This window comes from Jaculus jaculus, chromosome 1 (genome assembly GCF_020740685.1).
Source record: "Jaculus jaculus isolate mJacJac1 chromosome 1, mJacJac1.mat.Y.cur, whole genome shotgun sequence".
Classification (NCBI taxonomy): Eukaryota; Metazoa; Chordata; class Mammalia; order Rodentia; family Dipodidae; genus Jaculus; species Jaculus jaculus.
In genome coordinates this window covers 159,501,945-159,528,514 of record NC_059102.1, presented here as the reverse complement: position 1 = coordinate 159,528,514, position 26,570 = coordinate 159,501,945, and the positions used below count along the sequence as shown (strand labels likewise).

The 26,570-nt window shown below is 49.8% G+C and overlaps 2 protein-coding genes across 2 annotated transcripts in view; both read left to right on the top strand.

Annotated features, from left to right (window-relative positions):
* The window catches only part of Lrp5 (LDL receptor related protein 5), a 144,141-nt gene that overhangs the window by 13,751 nt on the left and 103,820 nt on the right, over positions 1-26,570 (top strand). The gene's annotated exons all lie outside the window — the stretch shown is intronic.
* Positions 24,530-25,537, top strand: LOC123461399 (small integral membrane protein 14-like). Its single transcript, XM_045151417.1, has one exon. The coding sequence runs from the start codon at positions 24,560-24,562 to the stop codon at positions 24,857-24,859; it is 300 nt and encodes a 99-aa protein (XP_045007352.1). The 5' UTR covers positions 24,530-24,559; the 3' UTR covers positions 24,860-25,537.

Sequence of the window (26,570 nt, the reverse complement as noted above, 5' to 3'; positions counted from 1 at the left end):
TGGGATTAAAGGCATGTGCAATCACACCCAGCTTTTTTTTTTAACCTTTTTTGGGACAAGATTTCACTTTATTGACTAGGTTGGTCTTCAACTTTTTTTTTAAAAATCTATTTTATTTTTTTGAGATGGGGGAGGGAGGGGGAGATAGAGAGAGTGAGAATGGGCGCGCCAGGGCCTCCAGCCACTGCAGATGAACTCCAGATGCATGCGCCACCTTGTGCATCTGGTTCATGTGGGACTTGGAGAATCAAACCTGGGTCCTTAGGCTTTGCAGGCAAGAGCCTTAACCGCTAAGCCATCTCTCCAGCCTGGTCTTCAACTCTTGATGATCCTCTTACCTCAGACTCAAGTGCTAGCATATAGGCGTGCACCACTGTGCCAGACTCTTGAGTGATGTTTTGAATTCACACAGGAAGCGTGTCTTGCCCCTTTGAGGTTGTGCACTCGGGAGTCCATGTACTTGCTCCGCTCTTGCCTGGCTGTCTCTGCTGCAGCAATGACAACATGCAGAACCCATGTCCTGCTGGCCAGACAGCCTGGCAGGCGTGGCAACCTTGAAACTGGCCTTGCTGGTGTTGCTTGTGTCTGTCTCCTTTAGGGCTGAGTTGCTGCACTTGTCTTGCCTTAGAGCAGCCTTTGGGGCAGCAGACCCTTGCGTGATGAATAGTCTCCCTCAGGGTAGGAAACCACATGGTCCAAATTGGAACAGTGGGCTTTTGGCTTTGGTTATGGTCTTTGTTAGTATTTTTATTTATTATAATTTATTTATTATAATATTTTATTTATTTATTGAGAGAGCGGGACGGGGGAAGAGAATGGGCATGCCAGGGTCTCCAGCCACTGCAAACGAACTCCAGACACCTGTGCTACCTTGTGCATCTGGCTTACACGGGTCCGGGGGGACTGAACCGTAGTCCTTTGGCTTTGAGGCAAGTGCCGTAACTGCTAAGCCATCTCTCCAGCCCTGGTTTTGGTCTTTGAACAGCAGCCGTGTGCTGGAGCCCAGGAGCCGTGGACTGCTATGTGGGTGGGTGTGTCCATGGAGGGAACTCAGAGACAGCGTGGCCAGTGTGTTGACCTGGGTGGCCTCTGCCATGGCCTCAGGACCACACAGCCTTTGTCCCACAGACACTGTTGTCCATAGATGATGGAGCAGTTGACCAAGGAGTCTGGGCCTTTTCAGCCAACCCCGAGAAGGCTCGGGGCCAGTGGGCAGGTGGAGATGTCCACAGGATTTGCTCAGAGGGAAGGGCAGAATCTAGCCTCTGGCCACTGACTTCAGCTTTGGAAAAATCATTTTTGGAAAGATCTTTTTCTTCTAAGGATCTTTTTTAAAAAAAATATTTCTTACTTATGAGAAGGAGAAGGGGGGGTTGTACACCAAGACCCCCCTGCCACTGCAAACTAACTCTAGACACATGTGCGGTGCTGCTCTGAGGAGGTGTCTTTACATGGGTACTGGGGAATTGAACCTGGCCTAGCGGACTTTTCAACGAGCACCTTTGACCTCGGAGCCCGTCTCCCAGACCTCTCTCAAGGCTCCGCATTCACTGAACGCCTCCTCTGCTTGAATGCTAGGTGCTTCTGGAGGCAGAGTAGGAGCTGAGGCCCACGGATTCTTGTCATAGCCCAACAAGCCATGTTAGCCTTACACAGTGTTGAACGCCCTTCAGGTGCCAGGATACCTCTGTGGCCCCTTGGGCTGTGGGAACCCAGGTTAAGAATATCTGATTGGTTTAATCTCAGCACTCGGGGGGGGGGGGTGGCAGAGGTAGGAGGATCGCCATGAGTTCGAGGCCACCGTGAGACTACGTAGTGAATTCCAGCTCAGCCTGGGCTACTGTGAAACTCTTATCTTGAAATCGCCCCACCCCTCAAAAGGAAATCTGATTGGGAAGGTGACATAGCATCTACGCTGGGAGGCAGCAGGGCTGGGTTACCAAAGCTCTGGGTGGCCTCCGTGCTCTCTTCGCTGAGGGTCCAGGTGACCAGAACCCCACAGTGAGCAGAGCTGGGTTTCTCATGGCCCTATACCGCAGACACCAACCAGCCCGCAGCTAGCTGCTCATCGCCACATCCTGCCAAATAGCAATGTGGCTGACATGGGACCCCTACCACATTCACTCATCCCAACCTGGAACAGTGGCCCTGCACCTGTGGGGTCTTGTTGGGAGCTCACCTGGCTGAGGTGCTCAGTGGTAGGGGTCTTCAGGGAGGGCATTTTAGGTGGGAGCGCTTCAGGGTTTCTCAGGGCCTCCCGGGTTCACCCAGAAGGCAAGCTGCGCAGGGGGGTTTTGGGCTAGGTTAGGCAGCCCAGCTGAAGAGCCCTGCTCTGCTCTTTGTGGGTGTGAGGAGGACCGTTGGGCCTTGTTCCTCTTCTGCCTATCCTCGTCACCAGTGGCCAGCCCACAAGGCCACCCCGCACAGCTGGTTTATTGTGTGCATCTGTGCAGCCACCAAGGCCACCAGCAGCCTCTGAGCCGAGGCAGCACTCCCCGCCCAGATTTGCTGTTGACAGCTGAGGCGGCAGCAGCGAGCCACAGAGGTCCCGAGGTCACGCAGCCTCCCCCACCTGCTCTGCCCGGCTCACATTCCTGATCCATTCACAGTTGTCTGGAGTGTGACAAGCCTGGTGACCCTCCTTGGCCTCAGTTTCCACCCCTCTAATGGGAGGATTGTTCCCTCGTCCCCCAGACCGTTGGAAGATGGAGCCACGGCGCATGTCCCGTAGCTGTTAGGCATCAGACAGTTATCATAATCTTGGATGGTGCCGTGGTAGGAGAGGATGATTCTGGATTTTAACAGGGGCCGAAAGTCTGCCTGGACTCTGCCCCCTCAGTTTGTTTCAAAGGTAGAGGAGTCATTACCTCACTTGGTTCATCTAGTGCTGATTTTGGTTCTCGGCTGGATGGAACCCTGGGGAAGGTGGGCTGGGGAGTTTTGTGGGGATCCTGGAGCCTCTGCTTTGTCCTAGGTGGAGGAGGCTAGCTACCTCCTTGCAGGTCTTGCTCCCTCCTCAGAGGAGGTAAGGTAAGGGTACCTGTGGTCTTTGCTGTAGCCACTTGGGACCAGTGTGCAAAGTCCTGACTCTGAGTGGGACTGGCTTCCATTCTACTCTGATGGGCTTCCCTCACTAACCACAGTCCTTTTCTTTTTCTTTTTTAAAAATTTTATTTACTTATTTATTTGACAGAGAGAAAGGTGGGGGCGGGGAGAGAGGATAAATGGGCACACTAAGGGCCTCCAGCCACTGCAAACGAACTCCAGATGCATGCGCCACCTTGTGCATCTGGCTAATGTGGGTCCTGGGAAATAGAACCTGGGTCCTTTGGCTTTGCAGGCTGACACCTTAACTGCCAAGCTATCTGCCCTCTTTCCTTTTTGTTCTTTTCAATTTTTTTAAATAACAACTTCCATGATTATAAAAAAATATCCCATGGTAATATCTTCCCTCCTCCCACTTTCCCCTTTGAAACTCCATTCTCCCCATCTCAATCAGTCTCTCTTTTATTTTGATGTCATGATCTTTTCCTTCTACTATCATGGTCTTGTGTAGGTAGTGTCAGGCACTGTGAGGTCATTTTATATTTATATCCTCTAAGATTTTGATTAGCCCTCCCTCTACCTTTCTTTTACTCAATCTCTTTCCTGACCTCACTTAGGCCTTTTCACCCCCCTTACTCTTTCCTTTTTTTTTTTTAATTTCAAAATCAGTTACTTTATTTATTTTTTTCCTTCCAAATTTTTTTAACAACTTCCATAATTATAAAAAATACCCTATGGTAATACCCCCCACCCACTTTCCCCTTTGAAACTCCATTCTCCACCATACCTCCTCATCATCTCAATCAGTCTCTCTTTTAATTTTGATGTCATGATCTTTTCCTCGTCTTATAATGGTCTTGTGCAGTGTCAAGCACTGTGAGGCCATGGATATCCAGGCCGTTTTGTGTCCGGAGGGAGCGCCTTGTAAGGAGTCCTACCCTTCCTTTGACTCTTACATTCTTCCTACCGCCTCTTCCGCATTAGACCCTGAGCCTTGGAAGGTGTGATAGAGATATTGTAGTATTAAGCACTGCAGTCATTTACCATCACCGTGATACCTTCTTTTTTTATTTTTTTTGTTTATTTTTATTTATTTTTTTAAGAGTGATAGAGAGAGAAAGAGGCAGATAGAGAGAAGGGGTGCGCCAGGGCCTCCAGACACTGCAAACGAACTCCAGATGCGTGCGCCTCCTTGTGCGTCTGGCTAATGTGGGTTCTGGGGAATCAAGCCTCAAACCAGGGTCCTTAGGCTTCACAGGCAAGTGCTTAACCCCTAAGCCATCTCTCCAGCCCCGTGATACCTTCTGAGTCGTCCCAAGGACACTGTCATCTGAAAAGAGAAGATTCTCTGCCAAAAGTGAGAGTAGCTTTAATATAAGGGTATGAACATTAACAGAAGTGCTTACTGGGCCGTTTTATAAGCATAGTATATATATTTAGCCAGACAACAGCTGATCTTACACCCCTAGGGCTCATGACTACCCCTGTTTTAAGTTTTCAGTATCAGGGATGTATTCCCTCCCATGGAGTGGGCCTCCAGTCCAATTAGAGGGCATTAGTTTCCACCATGACAGATGTGCCACTATTGCACCCGTTGGCTCATTTGCCCTGGCTGGACAAATATAAGGTTTGCAGTGTCCACTGTTGAGTATCTTCACTGGTGATTTCTCTTTCTCCCATTGAACTGCATGCAGAAAGGCTTCTTCCAGCTTTCTGTCAGCTGGTCTACATGGAGGAGGTTATCAGCTCAGTTCCAGCAGGATTTCTCAGTGGCCTTGCAGCCCAAGTAAGTGGAGTCTTCAGCAATAGGGTCTTACCATCTATTCCTGGTGGGAAACCAAGGGCCTCAGCAATGGCCTATAATGTTTTGGGGGCATCAGGGATCTCCCTGGCCAACAACTCACTGGAAGGTATCCCATCCCTGGCACTGAAATTTTCCAGCAACAATCTATGGCTCCTGAGTGTTCCATTGTCCAAAAAAGTAAGATTCCATATGATTTATTTTTATCCTCTTAGATTTTGATTAGCCCTCCCTCTACCTTTCCTTTACTCAATCTCTTCCCCTGACCTCACTTGGGCCTTTTCACCCCCCCTTAGTCTTTCCTTTTTTTTTGTTTTAAAATGTTATTTATTTATGAGGAAAGAGAGAGAGAGAGAGAGAGAGACATAGAGAGAGAGAGAGAGAGAGAGAGAAAGAGAGATTGAGAATGGATGTTCCAGGGCCTCTTGCCACTGTAAACAAACTCCAAAAGCATGTTCCACTTTGTGCATCTGGCTTTATGTGGGTACAGGGGAATCAAGCCCCAGCTGTCAGGCTTTGCAATCAAGTGTCTTTAACCACTGAGCTGTCTCTCCAGCCCCAACACAGTCCCTTTTCCTTTCCCTTCCCTTCCCTTCCCTTCTTTGTTGTTTTCTTTTTTTTTTTAATATTTTTTGTTCATTTTTATTTATTTATTTGAGAGTGACAGAGAGAGGGGGAGAGAGAGACAGATAGAGAGAGAATGGGCGCGCCAGGGCTTCCAGCCACTGCAAACGAATTCCAGACGCCTGCGCCCCCTTGTGCATCTGGCTAACGTGGGTCCTGGGGAATCGAGCCTCGAACCGGGGTCCTTAGGCTTCACTGGCAAGTGCTTAACCACTAAGCCATCTCTCCAGCCCATTCTTTGTTGTTTTCTTTTTTCAGTCATGTTCTCATGTATCCTAGGTTGGCCTCACACTTGCTGTGTGTCCAGGATGATCTTGAACTTCTGATTCTCTTGTCTCAGTCTTCTGAGTGCTGGGTTCCTAAACATTCTCCACCATACCCAGTTTATGTGGCACTGGGGATCGAACACACTAGGCAAAGTACCAACTGAGCAATATCCTCCAGCCCCTGATCACAGCCCGTTGCAGCCTCCTTGCCACCCCTCTCTATCCCTCAGCTTTTTCTGGGGGTGTCTCCCCTCTGTATCCAGTCTTTACCGCATGTGGTATCTCTCGCCTGGAGGGGTGTGGGTGATTAGGGTCTTTCCTGGGACTGCAGTCCAGACGCCCCGAGCTAAATGGTGCTGTGATCAGCGAGACAGGTTGCTGCTCTCTGTCCACGTGCCAGACTGAGTCGCACAGGAGCCACGGACTTCACTTCCCTCTCCTATACCCTGCTGTGGCTCCCACTGCCTGCTGGTGGGATGAAAGTTGACGCTTACGTGCAAGCACAGGTGGGACCAGCTTGTCTCCTCCTCGATACGAGTGGGCTCCAGCCTTTGCTAACTTTCTGGCCTGGGAACAATATGTCTCTAGTAGGTTGGTGCTGACTGGTTTCTTTTTTTTTTTTTCGAGGTAGGGTCTCACTCTAGCCCAGGCTGACCAGGAATTCACTCTGTAGTCTTAGGGTGGCCTCGAACTCACGGCATTCCTCCTACCTCTGCCTCCTGAGTGCTGGGATTAAAGTTGACTGGTTATTGTATGCCTAGATAGGTCTGGATGCTAGAAACTGAGTTGAGTGTCGCTGGGCAGGGGCTCTGGATCCCAGGGCTACGCTAGGCTGGGCCACATCTTGAGAGACAGCGTGTCCTGGCTCTCAGTCTGTGGCGTCACTAGCGGTCAGGGCTTTGGGTGCACTCATCCTTCCCCTGCTGCCAGGTCCCGGCTACAGGGCCCCTTGGACCTCAGCGTCCTGTCCTGTCCATCAGGGTGTCTCTTTCTCAGGAATGCACGGTACCTCCCTTCATGTGGTGTTTGCCCTCTGCCGGCCGGCCCCACCTGCATGGCTATGCCTGAGGCTTTGCAGGAGTGGAGTTTATAGGAGTATTAAGGTGGTCATTGCGGGAGATGTGCATATAGCTTCCTGCTGCAGCCCCTGGTCACGTGGAGGAGGAGCTGGAGTCTCACCCCCGGGCCGCCATGTGTTGTGGCCCCAGCATTTATTGTGTCCATCCTGCAGTGGTGTGTGCCAAGGAGAGCATGGGTTCTGCCCACTGCTGTGCAGAGGAGTGGAGCCAGACTGGAGCCCTGGTCCATACGTGCGGGTCTCCTTGCCTTCCCTGGTTGGCCTGCGGCTGCCTGGACCTGTCCTCCCTGTAGCCGGCCCCACAGGAGCAGGCAGAGGGCCTCCTCTGCTGTCCCTTCAGCCCAGCCAGGAAGGTGAGGCCACCTTGGTATTCCTAGGGTGGATTTTCCCCACCCCTGGATGCTGATGTCACATCTGACCTTTTTGCAGAGAGTTCTGGGCATTGGGTAAAACACATACATTTTTTTGGGAGGATGGGGGAAGGAAGGGGACAGGAATTCACGATGTAGCTAACCAGGCTGTCCTTGAACTTGTGGTCCTCCCATCTCAGTCTTCCTAGAGCTGATATCACAGGCTTGTGCCACCACACCTGGCTTTCAAATGAATCAAATTTAAGTACTGTAGAAAGACCCCAGGCAGTTGGGTGTGGTGGCACACACCTTTAATCCCAGCACTCGGGAGGCTGAGGTAGGAGGATTGCTGTGAGTTTGAGGCCACCCTGAGACTACAGAAATAATTCCAGGTCAGCCTGAGCAAAATGTGGGAAAAAAAAAAAAAAAAAAGACCCCAGGCATTTGAGATAGCTAGACGGGGCTTTGGAAGGTTCCTTGGCCACCTTGGTCCTCAGTTTCTTTGTAACACAGATGACAGCAGTCTCATCTCCTCTGGGGACTAAATGATGTTGGCTTCGAGCAGGCATACGACATGAAGAGAAGGAAGAGGGGCAGGCATGGGCTCACAGAGCCATTGAGCCTCCATGGAAGCATTTCTCCACGTGCCAGAGCTTCTCTCTGCTTTTTCTGTTGGGAATTCAGGGTCACACCTAGGTGTCTTTCATAAAGAACTCCTGCCCTCAGCAAGTCATCCTTGGTAAATAATATGGGAAGGGTCCACATGGGGCTGAGGCCTGGGCTTCTCTATCCCCAACATCCTGCTGCACACCTGCTGCCCAGTGGAGACCCGAGGTAACCAGGATTCAACTCCCAAACCATCCTAATAGCTTTGCTGAGACCAGAAGGACCAGGGTTGAGTGCCGGCCCGTCCGTCCCCAAAGGTGGTCTGCATTTTCCCTGTGATCACTTTTATCTGTCCAGATGGCCACGCACAGGCCAGAGGTGTCATCTGAGCTGAGGTGATGCTCTATCCTGCTTTACATACGGCAACCCCAGGGCCTTGGCACCTTTGTTCCCACCGTTTTCCAGGAACCAGGGACCATTTGAAAGCAGAGCCTCCAAATTTTGCTCAATAAACAGATTTTGGAGAGCGATGGTACATTTGGCAAGTCTTTATTGTTCCCCCCCCCCCAACACTTAAAGGAAATAGAAGCTGTACAAAGGTATGTTTGTTTCTGAAATGTGCTTCCTTCCCCAGATGTTCCCTCCTGCCAAATCCAGAATGCGTTCCGAGCTCAGTTCTGCAGTTTCCTCTCTGCGGGCAGAACAATGAGATCTTTGTGGCCACACGGGAACCACTTCCCTCCTGGGGCACGGGGGAGGGCTGGGGCCATCCCACCGACTCCCACCTCCATGGAAAAGAGTCAGTGCCAACCTGGCTGCCCACAGGGTGTGGCTTTGGGGCAGCACAGTAGGTCTACAGCTCCACTCCAAGATCCTTGAGTTTACCCTGTATTTGTCTCAGGCACGGAATTCCTACACCCATGTTGTACTTGGGGACTCTGGGACTCATTACTGTTCTTGGCTACCTGGCATTTTGCTGGTCCTTCCCTTGGCTTTCTTTCCTCAGTGCTGGGGATCATACCTAGACCCTCACCCATGCTAGGTGAGCTCTCTGAACTGAGCCACATTGCCAGCCCTTTGCATCTGTCCCCTGCCCCAAAGGGAATCCAGGTCTCAGGTCTCTGTGCATATGCCAAGCAGAACCTGGTAGGTGTCACCAGAGTCTTGGGGCTGCAGACTTGGGTGCTCAGCTTATTCTCTGTTTGAGCTGAGTAGGCGTCCATGGTGGGGGTCGCTCCTCAGGGGAGTGTGAACCTTATAAAGTGGCACACATGGTGTCCAAGAAGTCCTTCATTCTGTTTCAAAGCCCTGAAGCTTGTACCCAGGGTGGTCTGGGTCCTGGTCTGGTCAGAACCATCCCTAGAGGGTTCCTTTATTTGGGATGTGTTTAGGGAAAACCTTTAGTTTTTATCTTTTGTTTTGGTTTTGGTTTTTTGAGGTAGGGTCTCACTCTGATCCAGGTTGACCTGAAATTAACTGTGTAGTCTCAGGGTGGCCTCGAACTCTCGATTAAAGACGTGTGCCACCATGCCCGGCAAATCTTTAGTTTTTAAATAAAGGCATCCTGCTTTGGAACACCCAAGATACAGACATAGATAGAAATAGCTGGGGTTCGTTGGGTATTTCTAGCACGACAGGAGGGTGCTAAGAGACCTCATGCCCTAGGGTGGGACCATCGTCACTCTGGGTTAGAGATAGGGAAACAGTCCAGACGAGGTGAGGAGGCTTGCAAGGTTCACGCAGAGACAGGAGGCCCACACTATGTGGCCTCATACCTACCTTGTAGCACCTATTCAAACAATAAATGACTTCTTTGAAATTATCAAAGGAGCTAGGCGTGGTGGTTCATTCATGTCTTCAATCCTAGCACTTGGAAGGCTGAGGCAGGAGAATTGCTTTGAGTTTAAGGCCAGCCTGGGCTACATAGCAAGAGCCTGTCTCAAAAAAATAAATAAATAAAGATTAAGGAGTCTGGAGTGCTATCGGGAAGCCTGGGTGGGTGCTTTTTGCTATCCCAGATCTCGGCCTCTCCTTAACAGGTGCGGAGGCCAAGACACATGAACCTGAGCAGCTGCGTGGTGGCCCAGACCTCTTGACCTTGAATGAAAGCTGCCACTGTCCCATGGAAGGAGCTCTGGTTGCTTCCACCAGAATGGCAGGGTGTTGAGCCCCCGGGAACTTGAGAATGTCTGTCTCATAATCCTTGCTCTCGCTCTCTGCCATGGTCTTGGGCCACTTCCTGGAGCCTGGCAGGCCAGGAGCCATGGAACCGTGATGGCATGTAATCAAAATGCTATATTTTGTCGAAAATAAGAATGTTAGTATCGGCCTGGTTTCTGGCAAGTCAAACTGGGACTCTGAAATACATATTTTTCTTTGCTTTGCCCTAAACCTTCTAATTAGTGAAAACGCACACTTGAAAACATAAATCAAATGCCATATTCCCTCACGACTTGTCCTGGGTGTCCCTGAGCTGGTAACATTCTGTGGTTGCTAAATTGGGGCTTGCGGGATACGCGTGTGCATGTGTGTGTGTACTCACACGTGTGTGTGTATGTGCGTGTGCATGTCAGAGGGTGACGGTGCAGGAAAGATGGAGGCGCCCAAGGAGCCCCGGTGGCTGTTGTCCTTTCCTTTCTGGCCGCCCCAGCACATGCACCGTCACCGCACCGAGTGCACATGTCACCCAGTGGAAACTGCTGGCTTGCCCTGCAGAGAACAGTTACCTCTAGGAAACCTCTGTTGCCCGGCCTCAGTAGTGGCCTCGTAGCTGGCCCTGGCCTTGGACACTTTCTCATCCCCACTGGAATCTTGGTCAGATGTAGACCAGCACTGACATGCCAGCTCTGGCAGGCTCTGTGAGGTCCTGGGGTCAGGCGCAGGCTGCCTAGGGAGGGTCACTCTGGTTCCGCACTGGGTTAGGTGGCATGAAGCAGTGTCCCAGAGCCACGGGCATTTGTCTTACGTGATGGCGTGTTCACTTGCGGACAGTCCTGTGGAGTTCGAGATCCAGAAAGTCACTGGCCTAGAAGCCCATGAGGTAGAGGACAGGGCCGCGGTAGGGCTCCGGGGAAGCTGGTCACCTCACGCACCTCCGCCTTCTGGTCTACGAGCGAGAGTGAAGGTGGGCTGGCAGCAGGGAGCGGTGAGCTAGGCTGCCTTCCTCCCCCATTCTGAATTCCTCACGCCTCTGCCCCATCTTGCCTGGTACCTCCTGTTAGTTTCCAAGGCTTAGTGTTCTGCAATATGTGTTTCCTGGTTCAAAACCAAGCCAATCCTGTGATCAGATATCCACGTGGGAAGCCCTGGGAAGGAAGAGAACTGGGTTTCCTTGATGCGGGACTTCTCAGAACTTTTCAAATGGTAACTGCACACTAGGCCGTGGCCCCTTGTCCCTAAGCAGCCGATACAGGTTGTGAAGAGAGGGCAGATGCTTAAATTGGCCCCTGACACTGCCAGTGTCGTTCCTTACTGCCACCCCCCACTCCGATACGGCTTCTGTACAGTTGGCATGTAAAGGTGGTGTGCTGTGACCCGACCTGAGACTGAGGTCTCAGCAAACACTGATGGTTCCTAGTAAGAGGTTTCTCTTTTACATTGTCTGTGGGTGTTGGTTTGTTGCTCTTTGGGTTCACCGAGTCTACTATCTCCAGGATAATGGCATAGCATGATGGTGGAGGAAAATGCATCCTAGGGTTGGGGAGCTCCCCCGGGGTTCATCTCCTCCGCAGGGCATGGTGTGGCCTTGGTGTGTTTACAGGGCCTGGCTCTTCCCCTGTGGAAATGGACCAGCCTGGTCCTCCTTTCTTGGTGGCTAGAAGGATGAGCTGGGCTCCGGTGAGACCTGCGTCCAGTTGGCCCACAGCAGGTGCTATGTCTGCTGTGGGTGTTGGTTTAGAGACTGAGGCTGGCTTCTGTTTTGAGAACACGTGTGTGGGACTTCAGAGGATGGGGGTGACGGTGTCTGATGGGTGGGAATGAGGACTGCTACATGGTGATGGGTCACACTGGCCCACATGCAATGGACTTCTCTCTTGTCTCCCAGGATGATCAGAGTGGCTGAGCACAGTCCTTGGGCTGCTTCTGTGGGATGTAACCTTCACTCTGACCCAGGCAGAGGTCCGAGGAGGATCGCTCTGCCTTCTGTCCAGGGCAGGGCTGCACACCCTCCTGACTGCCCCAGGGTCTCTGTGGCCCTGTATCAGGGCACCGCCCCTGGCTCTGCCGTGGTACAGTGAGCAGCCCCCAGCCTTGTTTAGTGAGGCCTGGGAGCTATCTTTCTTTTCCTGTGCTTGGAGGTGTCTGACCCTGCAGCCCTGTTTTCCTTTTAATCATTTTGCAAGTGATTTCTTATCTCCCGCTCCACCTCCAAACCTGCCCTCTGTGTGTGTTTCCTGCTTGCCTGCTTCCCTGACCTTTGAAATGTGGTCGCTGCTCGGGAAGTTTGCCTGGACCTCAGAGTTGATGACAGCTTTCCTCTGTGTGTGTGTGTGTGTGTGCGTGTGCATGCTTGCGCGCGCTTGTGCATGAGCCTTAATTGTATGCATAAGTACAAGATTATGCTAAAGTGAGAGAGAGTAGAATGAGGCACTGAGGCCAGCAGTAATGGGGGATGCTTGAGCCGAGGGGCAGAGGGAGGGTCTTGGGCTGTGATGGGTATGTGGATGTGGGAAGGAGGCGCTGGGAGCCACGCAAGAGTGAGGCACATCTGTGGAGAGCTATTGCTCTTTGAGTGGCTGGCCTGGAAAAGGGAGCATGGGAGCCCAGAGCAAAGAGGTGGCCTTGTTCTGCAGCCAGAGACCTGTGCCGACCTTGAGCACAGCTCTGCAATGTGCCTGGCTCACCATGCTGGCCAGGATGAGGGTAGGTAGAGCTTTGCAATACTCTGGAAGGTTCTTCCTCCTCCCTCCTCTGAGGCAACAAGCTTGAGAGCCAGACTCGGTTCCACGAGCTCCCAAAAGCACACCCCCAACAATGTCCTAAGAAAAGCTTCTCATAACTCCAGCAGCCGTGTGTGTGTGTGTGTGTGTGTGTGTGTGTGACAGAGAGAGAGAGAGAGAGAGAGAGAAAGGGGATGGGGAGGGGTGCCATCCTTCCAAAATGGGTTGTGGTTGTATGCTAGCTGGTACCTATTCTGTGGTCTTGAGGCGAAAGATGGTCTTGGCTTACTGTGTCTGGTTTGAGCCTTGTTGGGTGTCATCAGTCACACCTGCCCCTTGGAGGTGTCACCTCCACTCAGGAAGGTGCAGATGATTGGCTCAGGGAAGACCCAGGCTTCTCCCCAGGCCTGAGAGGCCAGGTGGCATGCAGCCAAAGTGTTGGGACCAAAAGACGTCTTTTGGGTATGGGAATGGCTGACGACCTGAAGGTGGCCAGGTGGGGCATCCTGGGGACTTAGTCTGCTTTGGTGAGGGAGGATGAGAGCGCCATGGCCAGGTGAGGAACTGGCTCAGCAGGTGGGCAGATGGATGGATGAATGGACAGGTGCATGACTGGATGGATGGAGAAGACTGTAGGTGGCAAAGGCCAGAGGGAGCTCGGGGAGGAGATCCATTCCCTGGGGCTGGAGATGTTATCAGGCCCCACTGCTAACTTTCCATTGAAGGCTGAGGCCTGCAGGCTTATGGGAGACCTAAGGTTTTCTTGTTAGAGTAAAGGATAGGCCACTTATTTCCAACATCTAGACATCTCCATATTGTGTCACAAGAGTCCTGTTAAGACAGGAGATCCTGTGGCTAGGATCTCTGTTGTGGTTGCTTGGGTTTGAGTGGCCTTGCCACCCCCTGGAAAGGGAGACAGGCACCTCCTGTTCACGGGATCCCAGGGGTAGATACAGGGGTGGAGAAGGTTCCTGGCTTCACAGAACTGTCTATAGTGAGTTTGGGTGTTTTAACTTTTTTTTTTTTTTTTTTTTTTTTTTTTTAGTAAAAACAAAGAATGCAAGGGCTGGAGAGATTGCTCAGTGGCTAAAGGCAATTGCTTGCCAAGCCTGATGACCTGGGTTTCAGTACCCATGTAGAGCCAGATGCACAAAGTGGTGCATATGCCTGGAGTTCATTTGTATTAGTAGGAGGTCCTTATAGGGCATACGCTCTCAATCTGCCTCTTTCTCTCTCTCTCTTTTTTTTTTTTTTTTTTTGGTTTTCCGAGGTAGGGTCTCACTCTAGCTCAGGCTGACCTGGAATTCACTATGTAATCTCAGGGTGGCCTTGAACTCACGGTGATCCTCCTATCTCTGCCTCCCGAGTTCTGGGATTAAAGGCGTGCGCCACCACACCTGGCTCTTTCTCTCTTTAAAATAAATAAATATTTTTTAAAAAAAAATGCTGTTGGTACAGCAGCTCATATTTCCAGCCCCTTCAAGACACCTGACCCTGTCTGGGGAGATGGTTCAGTGAGTAAAGTTCTTGCCATGAGGCATGAGGGTCTGAGTTCAGCTCCCCAGCACCCACATTAAAAAGCCAGGGGCTGGAGAAATGGCTTAGTGGTTAAGTGCTTGCCTGTGAAGCCTAAGGACCCCAGTTCGAAGCTCGGTTCCCCAGGTCCCACGTTAGCCAGATGCACAAGGGGGCATACACGTCTGGAGTTCGTTTGCAGAGGCTGGAAGCCCTGGCGCGCCCATTCTCTCTCTCTCCCTCTATCTGTCTTTCTCTCTGTGTCTGTCGCTCTCAAATAAATAAATAAATAAATGAACAAAAAATAATTAAAAATAAAAAGGTAATGCTGCTGAATGAAAAAAAAAGAAAAGAAAAGAGAAAAAAAAGCCAGGCATGGTGATGTGCTCCTGTAATCCCAGTCTGGGAAGGTGGAGACAGGTTGCCTGAGGCTTGCTCGTTAGCCACTCCTGCCAAATCGGTGAGCTCCGCGTTCAGTTGCGCACCCCGTCTGTAAAAATATGAGTGGAGGCCCGGGGGTATGGCTGGTACTTGTTTGCATTGTCTGCTGGCCTGAGTTTAAGTCTCCAGTACCTGTGTAAAGTAAGATGAATGGTGTAGTGTGTGCATCTGGAGTTGGTTTGTGGTGCTAAAAGGCTTTGGCGCATGCCCATTCTTTCTCTGCTTGTAAATAAATATAAGATAATTAAGATGAGTTATGACCGAGGAAGACACCTGATGTAGACTTCTGGCCTCCATGTGTATGCACAGGCATACAAAGACCCACATACACATACATTCATACCATGCACTCATACATACACGCGTGAACAAAGATATCTGCCCTCTGTTCTTGTCAGACAGCGTGTTCTTGGACTTGGAATGGTGGGGTGGGACCTCACTATGTCCTTTGTGTTTTTGAGGATTGCACAGAATTTTCCTTGGTCTCCCATCATTTAGCTAATCATGACTTCTTAGAGGGGGAGTGGGATTTTCCGACTTAAAGGTAGAATGTTACCCGAAAGACACCCCAGTCTGAGTGTCTTTGCAATTTCATATCTGTCGGTCTGACTGTCTTTCTATGTATCATCTATCATTTATTATTAATTAATTTATTTATGGGAGAGAGAGAAGCAGATAGACAATAGGTGTGCCAGGGCCTCTAGCCACTGCAAACAAATTCCAGAAGCATGTACCACCTTGTGCATCTGGCTTTACATGGGTACTGGGGAATTGAACCTGGGTGGTTTGGTTTTGCAGGCAAGTTGCAATTCATCTTTACTGTTAACATTCTTGGACATTTTGTAGAATGACATTGTTCTACTAGTTTTTTTAAAAAAAATTCTATTTTATTTGCAAGTAGAGAGAGAGAGAGAGAGAGAGAGAGGAGAAGAGAGACAGAGTGGGTGAGCCAGGGCCTCCATTCACTACAAGTGAATTCTAACTGCATGTGCATCTACCTTTATTTGGGTATTGGGGAATTGAACTCAGGTCATTAGGTTTTGCAGGCAAGTGTCTTAACCACTAATTTCTCTAGCCCCCTGTCCTGCTAGTTGTATTTAATTAAAAATGGAAATACTGGGCGTGGTGGTGCACGCCTTTAATCCCAGCATTTGGGAGGCAGAGGTTGGAGGATCACTGTGAGTTCAAAGCTACCCTTACACTACACAGTGAGTTCCAGGTCAACCTGGTCTAGAATGAGACCCTAGCTTGAAAAACCAAGGAAAAAAAAAAGGTCATATTTCAGCTATGTAGTGTATGTAATAAAACATGCATAATTATAGCAGAGGAATTATGTACAGGTTACGTATACAAGAGGATAATACTTTCCAGGAAGCGAGGCGGGGCCTCTTGGTCACAGATAGGAAAGCAGGACCATGGAGATTCTTCTCCAACTTCATTTCCAGCTTTTGCCTGATGCCCAGCAGTCTCTCCCTCCCCTGTTTCCCTTTTCTTTTCTTTTTTTGAGGTAGGGTTTCACTCTAGTCCATGCTGACCTGCAATTCTGTATTTTCAGGGTGGCCTCGAACCCACAGCGATTCTGCCTTCGTAGTGCTGGGATTAAAGAGTCATGAATCACGATGCTCGGCCTTCCACTTTTTTTTTAAGACAGGGTCTCTCATTGAACCTAGTGCTCACCATTTTGACTAGACTAGCCAGCTGCCACTTCCTGTTTTTTACGTGGATGCTGGGGGATCTGAACTCAGGTCCTCATGCTCTCAAGGCAAGCACTTTACCCAGTGAGCCATCTCCCTAGACCTGGTGTGGCGCTTTTTTGCCGTGCTGGGGATGAAAATTAGGGCCTTGAATTACACTAAGCAAGTGTTCTACCACTGAGTTCCTCCCCTCTGTTTTTGTGTGTCTTTGTTTTGATGTTTGCAAGGTAGGTTCTCACTCTAGCCCGGGCTGACCTGGAATTCACTATGTAGTCCCAGGCTGGCCTTGAACTCATAGCTATCCTCCTACCTCTGCCTCCCTTGTGCTGAGATTAAAGGTGTGCACTACCATGTCCGGCTCACTGACCCTTTTTTTTTTTTTTTAATTTTTATTTATTGGGAGGGACAGAAAAAGAATGGGTATGCCAGGGCCTCTAACCATTGCAAATGAACTCCAGATGCGTGTGCCACCTTGTGCATCTGGCTTACGTGGATACTGGGGAACTGAACTTGGGTCTTTAGGCTTCACAGTCAAGTGCCCTAACCACTAAGCCATTTCTCTAGCCCTGACCTTGTTTTTTTTTTTTTTCTTTTTTTATTGACCACTTCCATAATTATAGACAATAAACCATGCTAATTCCCTCCCCTTGCCACTTTCCCCTTCACAACCCCACTCTCCATCATACACCTTCATCCTCTCAATGATTCTTTCTTGTATTTTGATGTCATTATTTCTTCCTCCTATTATGATGGTCTTGTAGGTAGTGTCAGGCATTGCAAGGTCATGGATATTCAGGCCATTTTGTTTCTGGAAGAGTGCATTGTAAAGAGTTCTACCCTTTCTTTGGCTCTTACATTCTTTCTGCCACCTCTTTTGCAATGGACCCTGAGCCTTGGAAGGTGTGATAGAGATGATTCAGTGCTGAGCACTCCTCAGCACTGTGGTGCCTTCTGAGCCATCCCAAGGTCACCACTATCTGAAAAGAGAAGCTTCTCTAATCAAAAGTGAGAGTAGTATTGATATATTGGTATGAACATTAAGAAAAGTGCTTACTGGTGGTGAGCATAGGATACACACTTAGCCAGACACCAGCAGACGTTACACACCTAGGGCTCATGACTTCCTGTGTCATAGGTTTTCAGTGTCAGGCATATATTCCCTCCCATGGAGCAGGTCTCCAGTCCAAGGAGAGAGTGGTTGGTTTCCCCCATAACAGACATGCCAGTATTGCACCCACTGGCTCGTTTGGCCTGGCTGGCCAAATTTAAGTTGCAGTATCCACTGTTGTTTATCTCCACTGGTGATTTCTTTTGCTCCAATTGAACTGCATGTAATTTTTTTTTTTCCAGCTTTCTGTCAGCTGCTGACCTGTATTTTATTTTTTTCCCCCGAGGTAGGGTCTCACTCTAGCTCAGGCTGACCTGGAATTCACTATGTAGTCTCAGGGTGGCCTTGAACTCATGGTGATCCTCCTACCTCTGCCTCCCAAGTGCTGGGATTAAAGGCATGCGCCACCATGCCCGGCTGACCTGTATTTTTAAGGGTACACTTCAGTGGCAATAGGAACATTCACATAGTTTTGTTGTTACCTTCTGATTGCTGGGCTCAAACACCCAACTAAAAGCAGCTGGTGGGAAGAAACCTATTTTGGCTTCCAAGTCTCCAGGGGAAGCTCCATGATGGCAGGACAAGCATGGCGTGACCAGAGGCTGGACACCACCTCTTCTACGGCAGGTGGAAAACAGCAGCAGGAGAGGGAGCTGAGCCCTGGCAAGGCGGAGCTGGCTATGACACCCAGAGTCTACCCCTAGCAGCACACCTCCTTCAGCAAGGCTCCATCTGCCTAATTGCTACCAGCTGGGAATGAAGTGTTCCGAACACTTGAGTTGATGAGGTTTGATCCAAACCACCACACACAACCAGGCGCTGGGGCACAAATTTGTAATCCCAGCCCTCGGGAAGCTGTGGCAGGTGGATCATGAACTTGCGGCCAGCCTGCCCTGTGCACACAGACCGTCTCACTGCCCCACCCCCCAACCAGAGAAAAGGGGAAAATGAATGCTCACACTTCCCTACACCCATGACTCACTCCGTAATAAACTATTAGAACCATAGTTTTTTTTTTTTTCTTTCGAGGTAGGGTCTCACTCTAGCCCAGGCTGACTTGGAATTCACTATGGAGTCTCAGGGTGGCCTTGAACTCACAGCGATCCTCTTACCTCTGCCTCCCAAGTGCTGGGATTAAAGGCGTGCGCCACCACGCCCGGCAGAATCATAGTTGTTTTTTTTTTAATTAAAAATTTTTATTAACATTTTCCATGATTATAAAATATATCCCATGGCAATTCCCTCCCTCTCCACCCCCACACTTTCCCATTTGAAATTCCATTCTCCATCATATTACCTCCCCATTACAATCATTGTAATTACATATATACAATATCAACCTATTAAGTATCCTCCTCCCTTCCTTTCTTTATGTCTCCTTTTTAACTTACTGGCCTATGCTACTAAGTATTTTCATTCTCACGCAGAAGCCCAATCATCTGTAGCTAGGATCCACAGATGAGAGAGAACATGTGGCGCTTGGCTTTCTGGGCCTGGGTTACCTCACTTAGTATAATCCTTTCCAGCTCCATCCATTTTTCTGCAAATTTCATAACTTCATTTTTCTTTACCACTGAGTAGAACTCCATTGTATAAATGGGCCACATCTTCGTTATCCACTCATCAGTTGAGGGACATCTAGGCTGGTTCCATTTCCCAGCTATTATAAATTGAGCAGCAATAAACATGGTTGAGCACGTACTTCTAAGGAAATGAGATGAGTCCTTTGGATATATGCCTAGGAGTGCTATAGCTGGGTCATATGGTAGATCAATCTCTAGCTGTTTTAGGAACCTCCACACTGTTTTCCACAATGGCTGGACCAGATTGCATTCCCACCAGCAGTGTAGAAGGGTTCCTCTTTTTCCACATCCCCGCCAACATTTATGATCATTTGTCTTCATGATGGTGGCCAATCTGGCAGGAGTGAGAAGGAATCTCAATGTAGTTTTAATCTGCATTTCCCTGATGACTAGTGACGTAGAACATTTTTTTAGATGCTTATATGCCATTCGTATTTCTTCCTTTGAGAACAGAACCATAGTCTTGAGGCTGGAGAGATGGTTCGGTGGGTAAAGGTACAGCCTGGCGCCAGGCCTGGGTGTGCTCGTCATTCACCTCCCCTTATTCCTCCTTTGTGCCTTTGAGTTCCGCTCCTCCAGGAAGCCTGCCCAGCGTCCCACAGCCAGCACCATCTCCGTGGAGCTCTTGTTGGTGCCAGTTGCTTCCTCTTGCTTAGGTGATGTGACACCACGTGTGATCGTATGCGTGAGTATGTGTGCCATGCCTAAGTGGGAGACTTTGTATATGAACCCCGATTTCTCCCATGGTGTGGCCTCACGTTGAGTTGGCGCTGGACTGGAGAGCTTTCCCTCGGTGCGCCATGTGTGCTGGCTGCTTCCCGCCGGCGCAGCGAGCCCTCGGAAGCCCAGTGTTCTGCTTGGTAAATATAAGTAGGGCATGGACCAAGAATGCTGCTTGTTTTGGGGGCCGTAGCAGAGGGTTTACTACCTGGAAGCTGGCCTTGTTTGGGTAACTGTAAGCAGCATAGATGGAACATCAGCCTTTGGAATGGAAGCCAAGCCATCTGTTGGAATTCTATATATAAATACTGGATGTGCTCACATGGGTTAAAAATGGGATTGTTGGCATTAGGATTTCCAATCTCTTGCTTCTTCTGTGGCAGGGACCCTAACCCTGACCACAGGGCCTGGCCCCCAAGGCAGGAGGGGTTCTGAGTGGATCTTTTCTCTGACACCGGTTTGCCAGGGTACTGGGAGCGGCAAGCACTCACCCATCAGAGATAGGTCTGAGCTGTTGGCTCCCTCTTCCGATTGTGGGTACTGAAAACCCTTCAGGAGTGTGGGGTGTCCATGTTCCTGCTGAGAAGGGCCACCTCAGATCAAACAAATGGGGACATTGGATTGTACAAAGGAAGCAAGTCACATGTTCAGCCATCAGTGGTGCCTTTTCAAAACATTGGCTTTTTTTTTTTTTTTCAAGGTAGGGACTCACTCTGGCCCAAGCTGACCTGGAATTAATTATGTAGTCTCAGGTTGGCCTCGAACTCACGGTGATCCTCCTACCTCTGCCTCTTCAGTGCTGGGATTAAAGGCGTGCACCACCATGCCCGGCCCTTGTAGTTTTAAAAATGTTTTATTTATTTATTTGACAGAGAGAGAGGGAAGGAGGGAGGGGAGAATGAGTATGCCAGGGTGTCCAGCCACTGCAAAGAAACTCAAGACACATGCGCTACCTTCTGCATCTGGTTTTACTTTGGGAATTGAACCTGGGTCCTTTGGTTCAGCAGGCAAGTGCCTTAACCACTAAGCTAACTCTCCAGCCCTGCTTGTAGTTTTGAGACAGGGTCTCCTGCAGCCCAGGCTGGCCCCCGAACTCACAGTATAGCTGAGGATGACCTAAATCTTGTGATCTTCTTGCTTCCACCTCCTGAATGCTGAAATCACAAATGTAACATTACTGTTTCTTAGTATCGTTACAGATAAGGCCATGGTAAACATTGCATCTAGGGTGTTTCCTTCTAGTGGGTGTTTCTTGGCATGAACACCTGCCAGGGTGATCCCAGGGTGACATAGAGGCTTAGACATTTTTATGGTCTGGAATGCTCTAGGGGCAGCAGTGCTATCCAAATGGTTTGTTCGTCTATCCTTGTCCCTCAGGTGACTGAGCTTTTCCTGGTGACCTCATGAGGGTCCCATCTATGTTTTGGGCTGGGCCCCTGGATCTGTCCTTCAGCATGATGCCCTCCCAAGAGGGAGACTCCTGAGGTGCAGCCTTGGGGGGTAGAGGAGGTCCTTCCAGCGCCCCCTGCCCAGCTCCACTGCCACTGTCGTTTTCCTTCTTGAACTTCCCTGGAGTCCCTCCTTTCTTTCTTTTCTTCCTATTTGAGAGAGGGAGAGATACAGAAATAGGCAGATAGCGAGAGAAAGAAAGAGATAGAATGGGCACGCCAGGGCCTCCAGCTGCTGCAAATGTACTCCAGATGCATGTGCCCCCTCGTACATCTGGCTTATGTGGGTCCTGGGGAGTCAAACTGCTAAGCCATCTCTCCAGACCTAGAGTCCGTTCTTGTCATTTCTCAGCACTTGGGCCAGAAGCCAAAAGCTCGTCATGAGTGGTGTGACCTGAGGCAGCTCAAGGGTCCTTTCTGGAGGCTGCAGGCTCTTTGCCCCCCGGGGTATGTGCAAGCCGGGACCCCTGAACCATGGGGGGCGGTGCTATTTAGTGAGAGGCCTTGGGCATGTGGGCAGGTAACCTGGCCGGGAAGGAGCTCATAGGATCAGTGTCTACCATGTTTGCCCGGTCACATGCTACCCCTGTGTAGTTCTCTCTTGGACCTCTGCACCCAGCTCCCTTGTTCCTCATTGAGACCTCCCTTGACCACCTTTTAAAAATTTCATTTTATTTTATTTTTTTAAATTTTTTTATTTGAGAGCGACAGAGACAGAGAGAAAGCTAGATAGAGGGAGAGAGAGAGAGAATGGGCGCGCCAGGGCTTCCAGCCTCTGCAAACGAACTCCAGACGCGTGCGCCCCCTTGTGCATCTGGCTAACGTGGGACCTGGGGAACCGAGCCTCGAACCAGGCTCTTTAGGCGTCACAGGCAAGTGCTTAACCGCTAAGCCATCTCTCCAGCCCCTTTTTTTTTATTTTTTGAGGTAAGGTTTCACTCTAGCCCAGGCTGACCTAGAATTTACTGTGTAGTCTCAGGGTGGCCTCAAACTCTCGGCCATCCTCCTACCTCTGCTGCCCGAGTGCTTGGATGAAAGGTGTGCGCCACCACGCCGGGCTCCTTGACCACCTTTTGTAGAATGTAGCCGGGCTCCTCTCCCTATCACCTGTTTTCTTTGCCCGGCCCACCGTACCACCATCTGGCCATGTTCTTGGCCACTGTGTCTCCACATTGGATCTGGAAGACAGATAGATTCCTGTCCCAGGAGCAGGCTGCGCATGCTGGGTAACATCCCACATAAGGGTGTGGTTCATCTTTCTAGAACCTTCTCTCCCTCCTCTGTTCTTAACTGCTTCCACCTTGGGGAGAGGAGAGTGTTGTGGAGCCCTGGGGTGGCACAGTGCCCACAGTCAGGGAGGGGAGGAGAGGTGGGTAGGGGCCACCCACATGGAGGCCCCAACTCACTGTGGGTCCCTGGGGCCACCGCCAGCCCCTCTCCAGGGAAAGCCAGGTGTGTGATGTCGGTTCCTCTTAGAACTTGGAAATGAAGTGTGTGGTTTTCTCAGCAGTTCAGAGGCAGGAGTCGCTGCGGGTAGCTCTTTAGCACTGGCTTCCCCTGGCTGTGTGCCCCCGCCCCGCCCCCACCTCCATCTTGCTCCCTGGCTCTCAGTGGGGGGTTAGGGAAAAGCACAGGAAATTACAAAATACCCCTATCTCTGCCTTTGAAGAGCGCACCTGAACTTCTGAGGAGCAGAGAGGCAGGAGGAAAGTGGACTTTCCAGTTTGGGGAGAGAGGGAGAGAGAAAGAGAGAGAGAGAGAGAGAGAGAGAGAGAGAGAGAGAGAGAGAGAGAGAGAGAGGGAGGGAGGGAGGGAGAGAGCAGTCAGAGCCTGGGCTTGAGGGAGGCCTGGAGTGGCCCCCAGGGACAGTCTCTCCCCCTGAGACCACTGGCTTCAGTGAGGGGTGTCCTCAGTGGCTGTTCCTCTGCCTCTTGGGGCCTCTCGGTGTGTCCCCACCCACCTGGAGGCCCCGCTGTGGGTACCCGCTGCTCAGAACTCTTCTCATCTGGGAGGCACTTGGCTGTGCCTAGGGTGCTGTTGTAGAGCCACCCCTTACCTCCTGACTCAGCGCCCTTCCGCACTGGCAGAGCAGCTAAACTCTGCTCCGTGTCTGGTTCCTCCTCCCTCCCCGCCCCCCAGTCTGGAGTGGCGAGGGGCTCTGGGCTACACTGGTGGGGAATCTCATGGGGCCTGGTTGACCGCACCTTGTGTTCGGGTAACAGCTTCCTCTGGAGGGTTAGGAGCCATGGCAGCATGGAGTTTTAGCGTGTCCCGGCAGAGCACATCCTCACCGGGTGTGTGGGGACAAGTCACTCACCTCACCCTGCCTCAGGGAACCTTGGGGCAGCTGGCCACAGTCAGCCTGATACAGGAAATGGGGTTATTAACAATGCCAGCTCTGGGAATGCTAGTCACCAGTGGGAGGGGATCCCGTTGGGGTGTTTGTGTGTGAGTAGTGACCTAGCCTGCTGGTCCCACCGTGCCCTCCAGATCCCGCGCACAGCTGCCATCCACTAGTCTTCAGGGCGTCCGTTTCTGTGAAGGTGCTGGGCCCTCTCTGATCCTGAGCGCCACCTCTGCTCTCCCACAGATGCCTTGCCCCTGATGGCATGTATACCCAATTTCCTCATGTGCCCAGAGCCTGGGGGTTGGAGTGGTGTCCCTCCCGGTCAGCTCTTCATGTGCTGTTCCTTACCTCTCATAAGGCAGGGGTGATCAGGATCTCGAAGGGGGGTGGTGCAGGTGGTCCAGGCTCCTCATAGCGTTGCTAGGGCAAGTTCACGTTCATGGAGAGTGCAGTCTACTGGGAGCCTCCGAACTCTGTCCTTGTGCAGTTAGTAGCAGGGGATTGGCCTTTGAGCCAGGAGCAGGGACAGCACTGTTTTTCATTTTGAAACCTTTCTCTCTCCTGGGGCTGTTCTAGAAGTCATTGTGTGGCCTAGGTTGGCTTCAGGTCATAAGAAAGCTATGTGTTCTTACAGCATGAACTTGCGCGTACTGGGGTGTTCCCAAGTGCTAAGGTCTTTGTAGTCCTGAGGACTGTTTGTCACTGTGAAGGGACCCCTCAGTCTCAGGACACGCTCACAGTACTGGCAGGTGAGGGACCAGGTAGTGTCCCTGTGTGTGAGCCATGGCTGCCAGTCTGACCTGGTTCTTTTCCCTCTTTCCCTGAGGGTGGGGCCATGAGATCTGGGGACAGGCTTTTTGCTATGGCATTTCCTTGTGAGAAGTCCAATGACACATTCAGTTCCAATCGATATACCTCATTGTTTGATTTTTTTTTTTTTTTAATTCTCTTTCAAGAAAAAAATTTTTTCGAAAAGAGCTAAGTGTCTAGAAATGACATAGGAGGAAAGGAAAAGAAGATTTAAACAGTCAAGTAAAATCAAGCTGGGTAATCATGGCAGAAGGTGGCTTCGATCCCTGTGAATGCGTTTGCTCTCATGAACATGCGATGAGAAGGCTGATCTATCTGTTGCGGCAGTCCCAGTCCTACTGTACGGACACAGAATGTCCCCGGGAATTGCCAGGACCCTCTGGTGACAATGGCACCAGTTTCACTATGATCTTGATGGCCTGGATGGTCATTGCGGTGATCTTGTTCTTGCTGAGACCGCCTAATCTAAGAGGATCCAACCTATCCGGGAAGCCAGCCAGTCCTCATAATGGACAGGATCCACCAGCTCCTCCTGTGGACTAATTTTATGATATGGGAAGCAAAGACAGCTAACACCTTGCAAGACCAAATGACTGAAGATGACCAGAGTACTCCTAACACCATTAGAGCTGATTTCCTTTTGCACATGCAGTATGGGATGGTATTGTTTTCATGAGCTTCTAGAAATTTCACTTGCAACCTTCTTTTTTGCTTCCTATGTTGCCACCATTCCTATTTACAGTATATTTGAGTAAATGATTACATTAAGAAGTTATATGGGGCTTTTTTTGGTTGGACTGAACTTAAAACATTCCACTCATTCTGTTTCTGTGATCATCATTTTTGTGGTGGTTTCTGGCCTAATTGAAGGAAGGCTGAGATTTCTGTATTTAAATACTTTAGTTTTAATAGGGTTTAAGTTGTTCTTTCATCAGGTATTTATAAAGTTATTTGGGATTATCTGGGCTTGAGAGACAATTAGAATCACCCTGTATTTCCATTACTGTGGCAGTTTATTTCTGGTGGCAATTTTCTCTAGTTCTTGGGACTATGTCAGCTTTTGGAATATTTTACAAGTTATAGCTGAAATCTGTGTCATTCATTACAACGCTTATGTGGCTGGAATGGAAAAGGGGAACTGGTTGTTGACTACTTTTTTACTCCTATTAAACATGTCTAATGTGAAGAATGCTTTAAATAAACATGATTGATTAATGTAAAAAAAAAAATTTTTCAAGTTAGTTCACTCTAGCCCAGGCAGACTTTGCATTCACTCTATATAGTCTCAGACTGGCCTCAAACTCATAGTGATCCTCCTGCCTCTACCTCTCCAGTGCTGGGGTTAAAGGCATGTGCCACCACTCCTGGCTCAAAATTTTTATAATGGTTAGATTCATATGATTTTTAATTTTTCATCTTAATTGTTTCTAGTACATTCACACTGTTACATAGCCACCCCATGACCCACTCCCAGAACTCATTTTTTAAAATTTGATTTAATGTATGAATGCATATGCACATATGAGTGTTGAGGTCAGAGGATAACCTTAGATGTCATTCCTGAGGAATGTGGTCCACCTTTAAGACAGAGTCCCTCACTGGCTTGGCACTTACCTAATTAGGCTAGACTGGCTGGCTCGTGAGCCGAGAGATTGGCCTGTCTCTGCCTCCTCAGTGCTGGAATTATAAATGCATACCACCCATGGCTGGCTTTTTTTTTTTTTTTTTTAATGTGGGTCCTGGGGATTGAACTCAGGTCCTCATGCTTGCAAAGCAGACACTTCACCCACTGAACCAATCCATTTTCCCAGCCAGAACTCTTTTTTTTTTTTTAAATTTTAAAGCATTTAAAAAGTATTTATTTTATTTATTTGAGAGAGAAAAAGTAATGGGGGGGGGGAGGGAGGGAGAATGGGTGTGCCAGGGCCTCCAGCCACTGCAAATGAACTCCAGACATATCTTCCACTTTGTGCATCTGGCTTAAGGGGGTACTAGGAAGTTGAACCTGGGTCCTTAGACTTCACAGACAAGCACCTTAATCAATAAGCCATCTCTCTGGCCCTAAAACATTTCTTTTTCATTTTTGGGTTTTTGAGGTAGGGTTTCACTCTAGCCTAGGCTGGTCTGGAATTCACGATGTAGTCTCAGGCTGGCTTTGAACTCATAGCAATCCTCCTATCTCTGCCACCTGAGTGCTAGTATTAAAGGCATGAGCCGCCACACCCGGCTCTAAAATGTTTATTTATTTATTTGA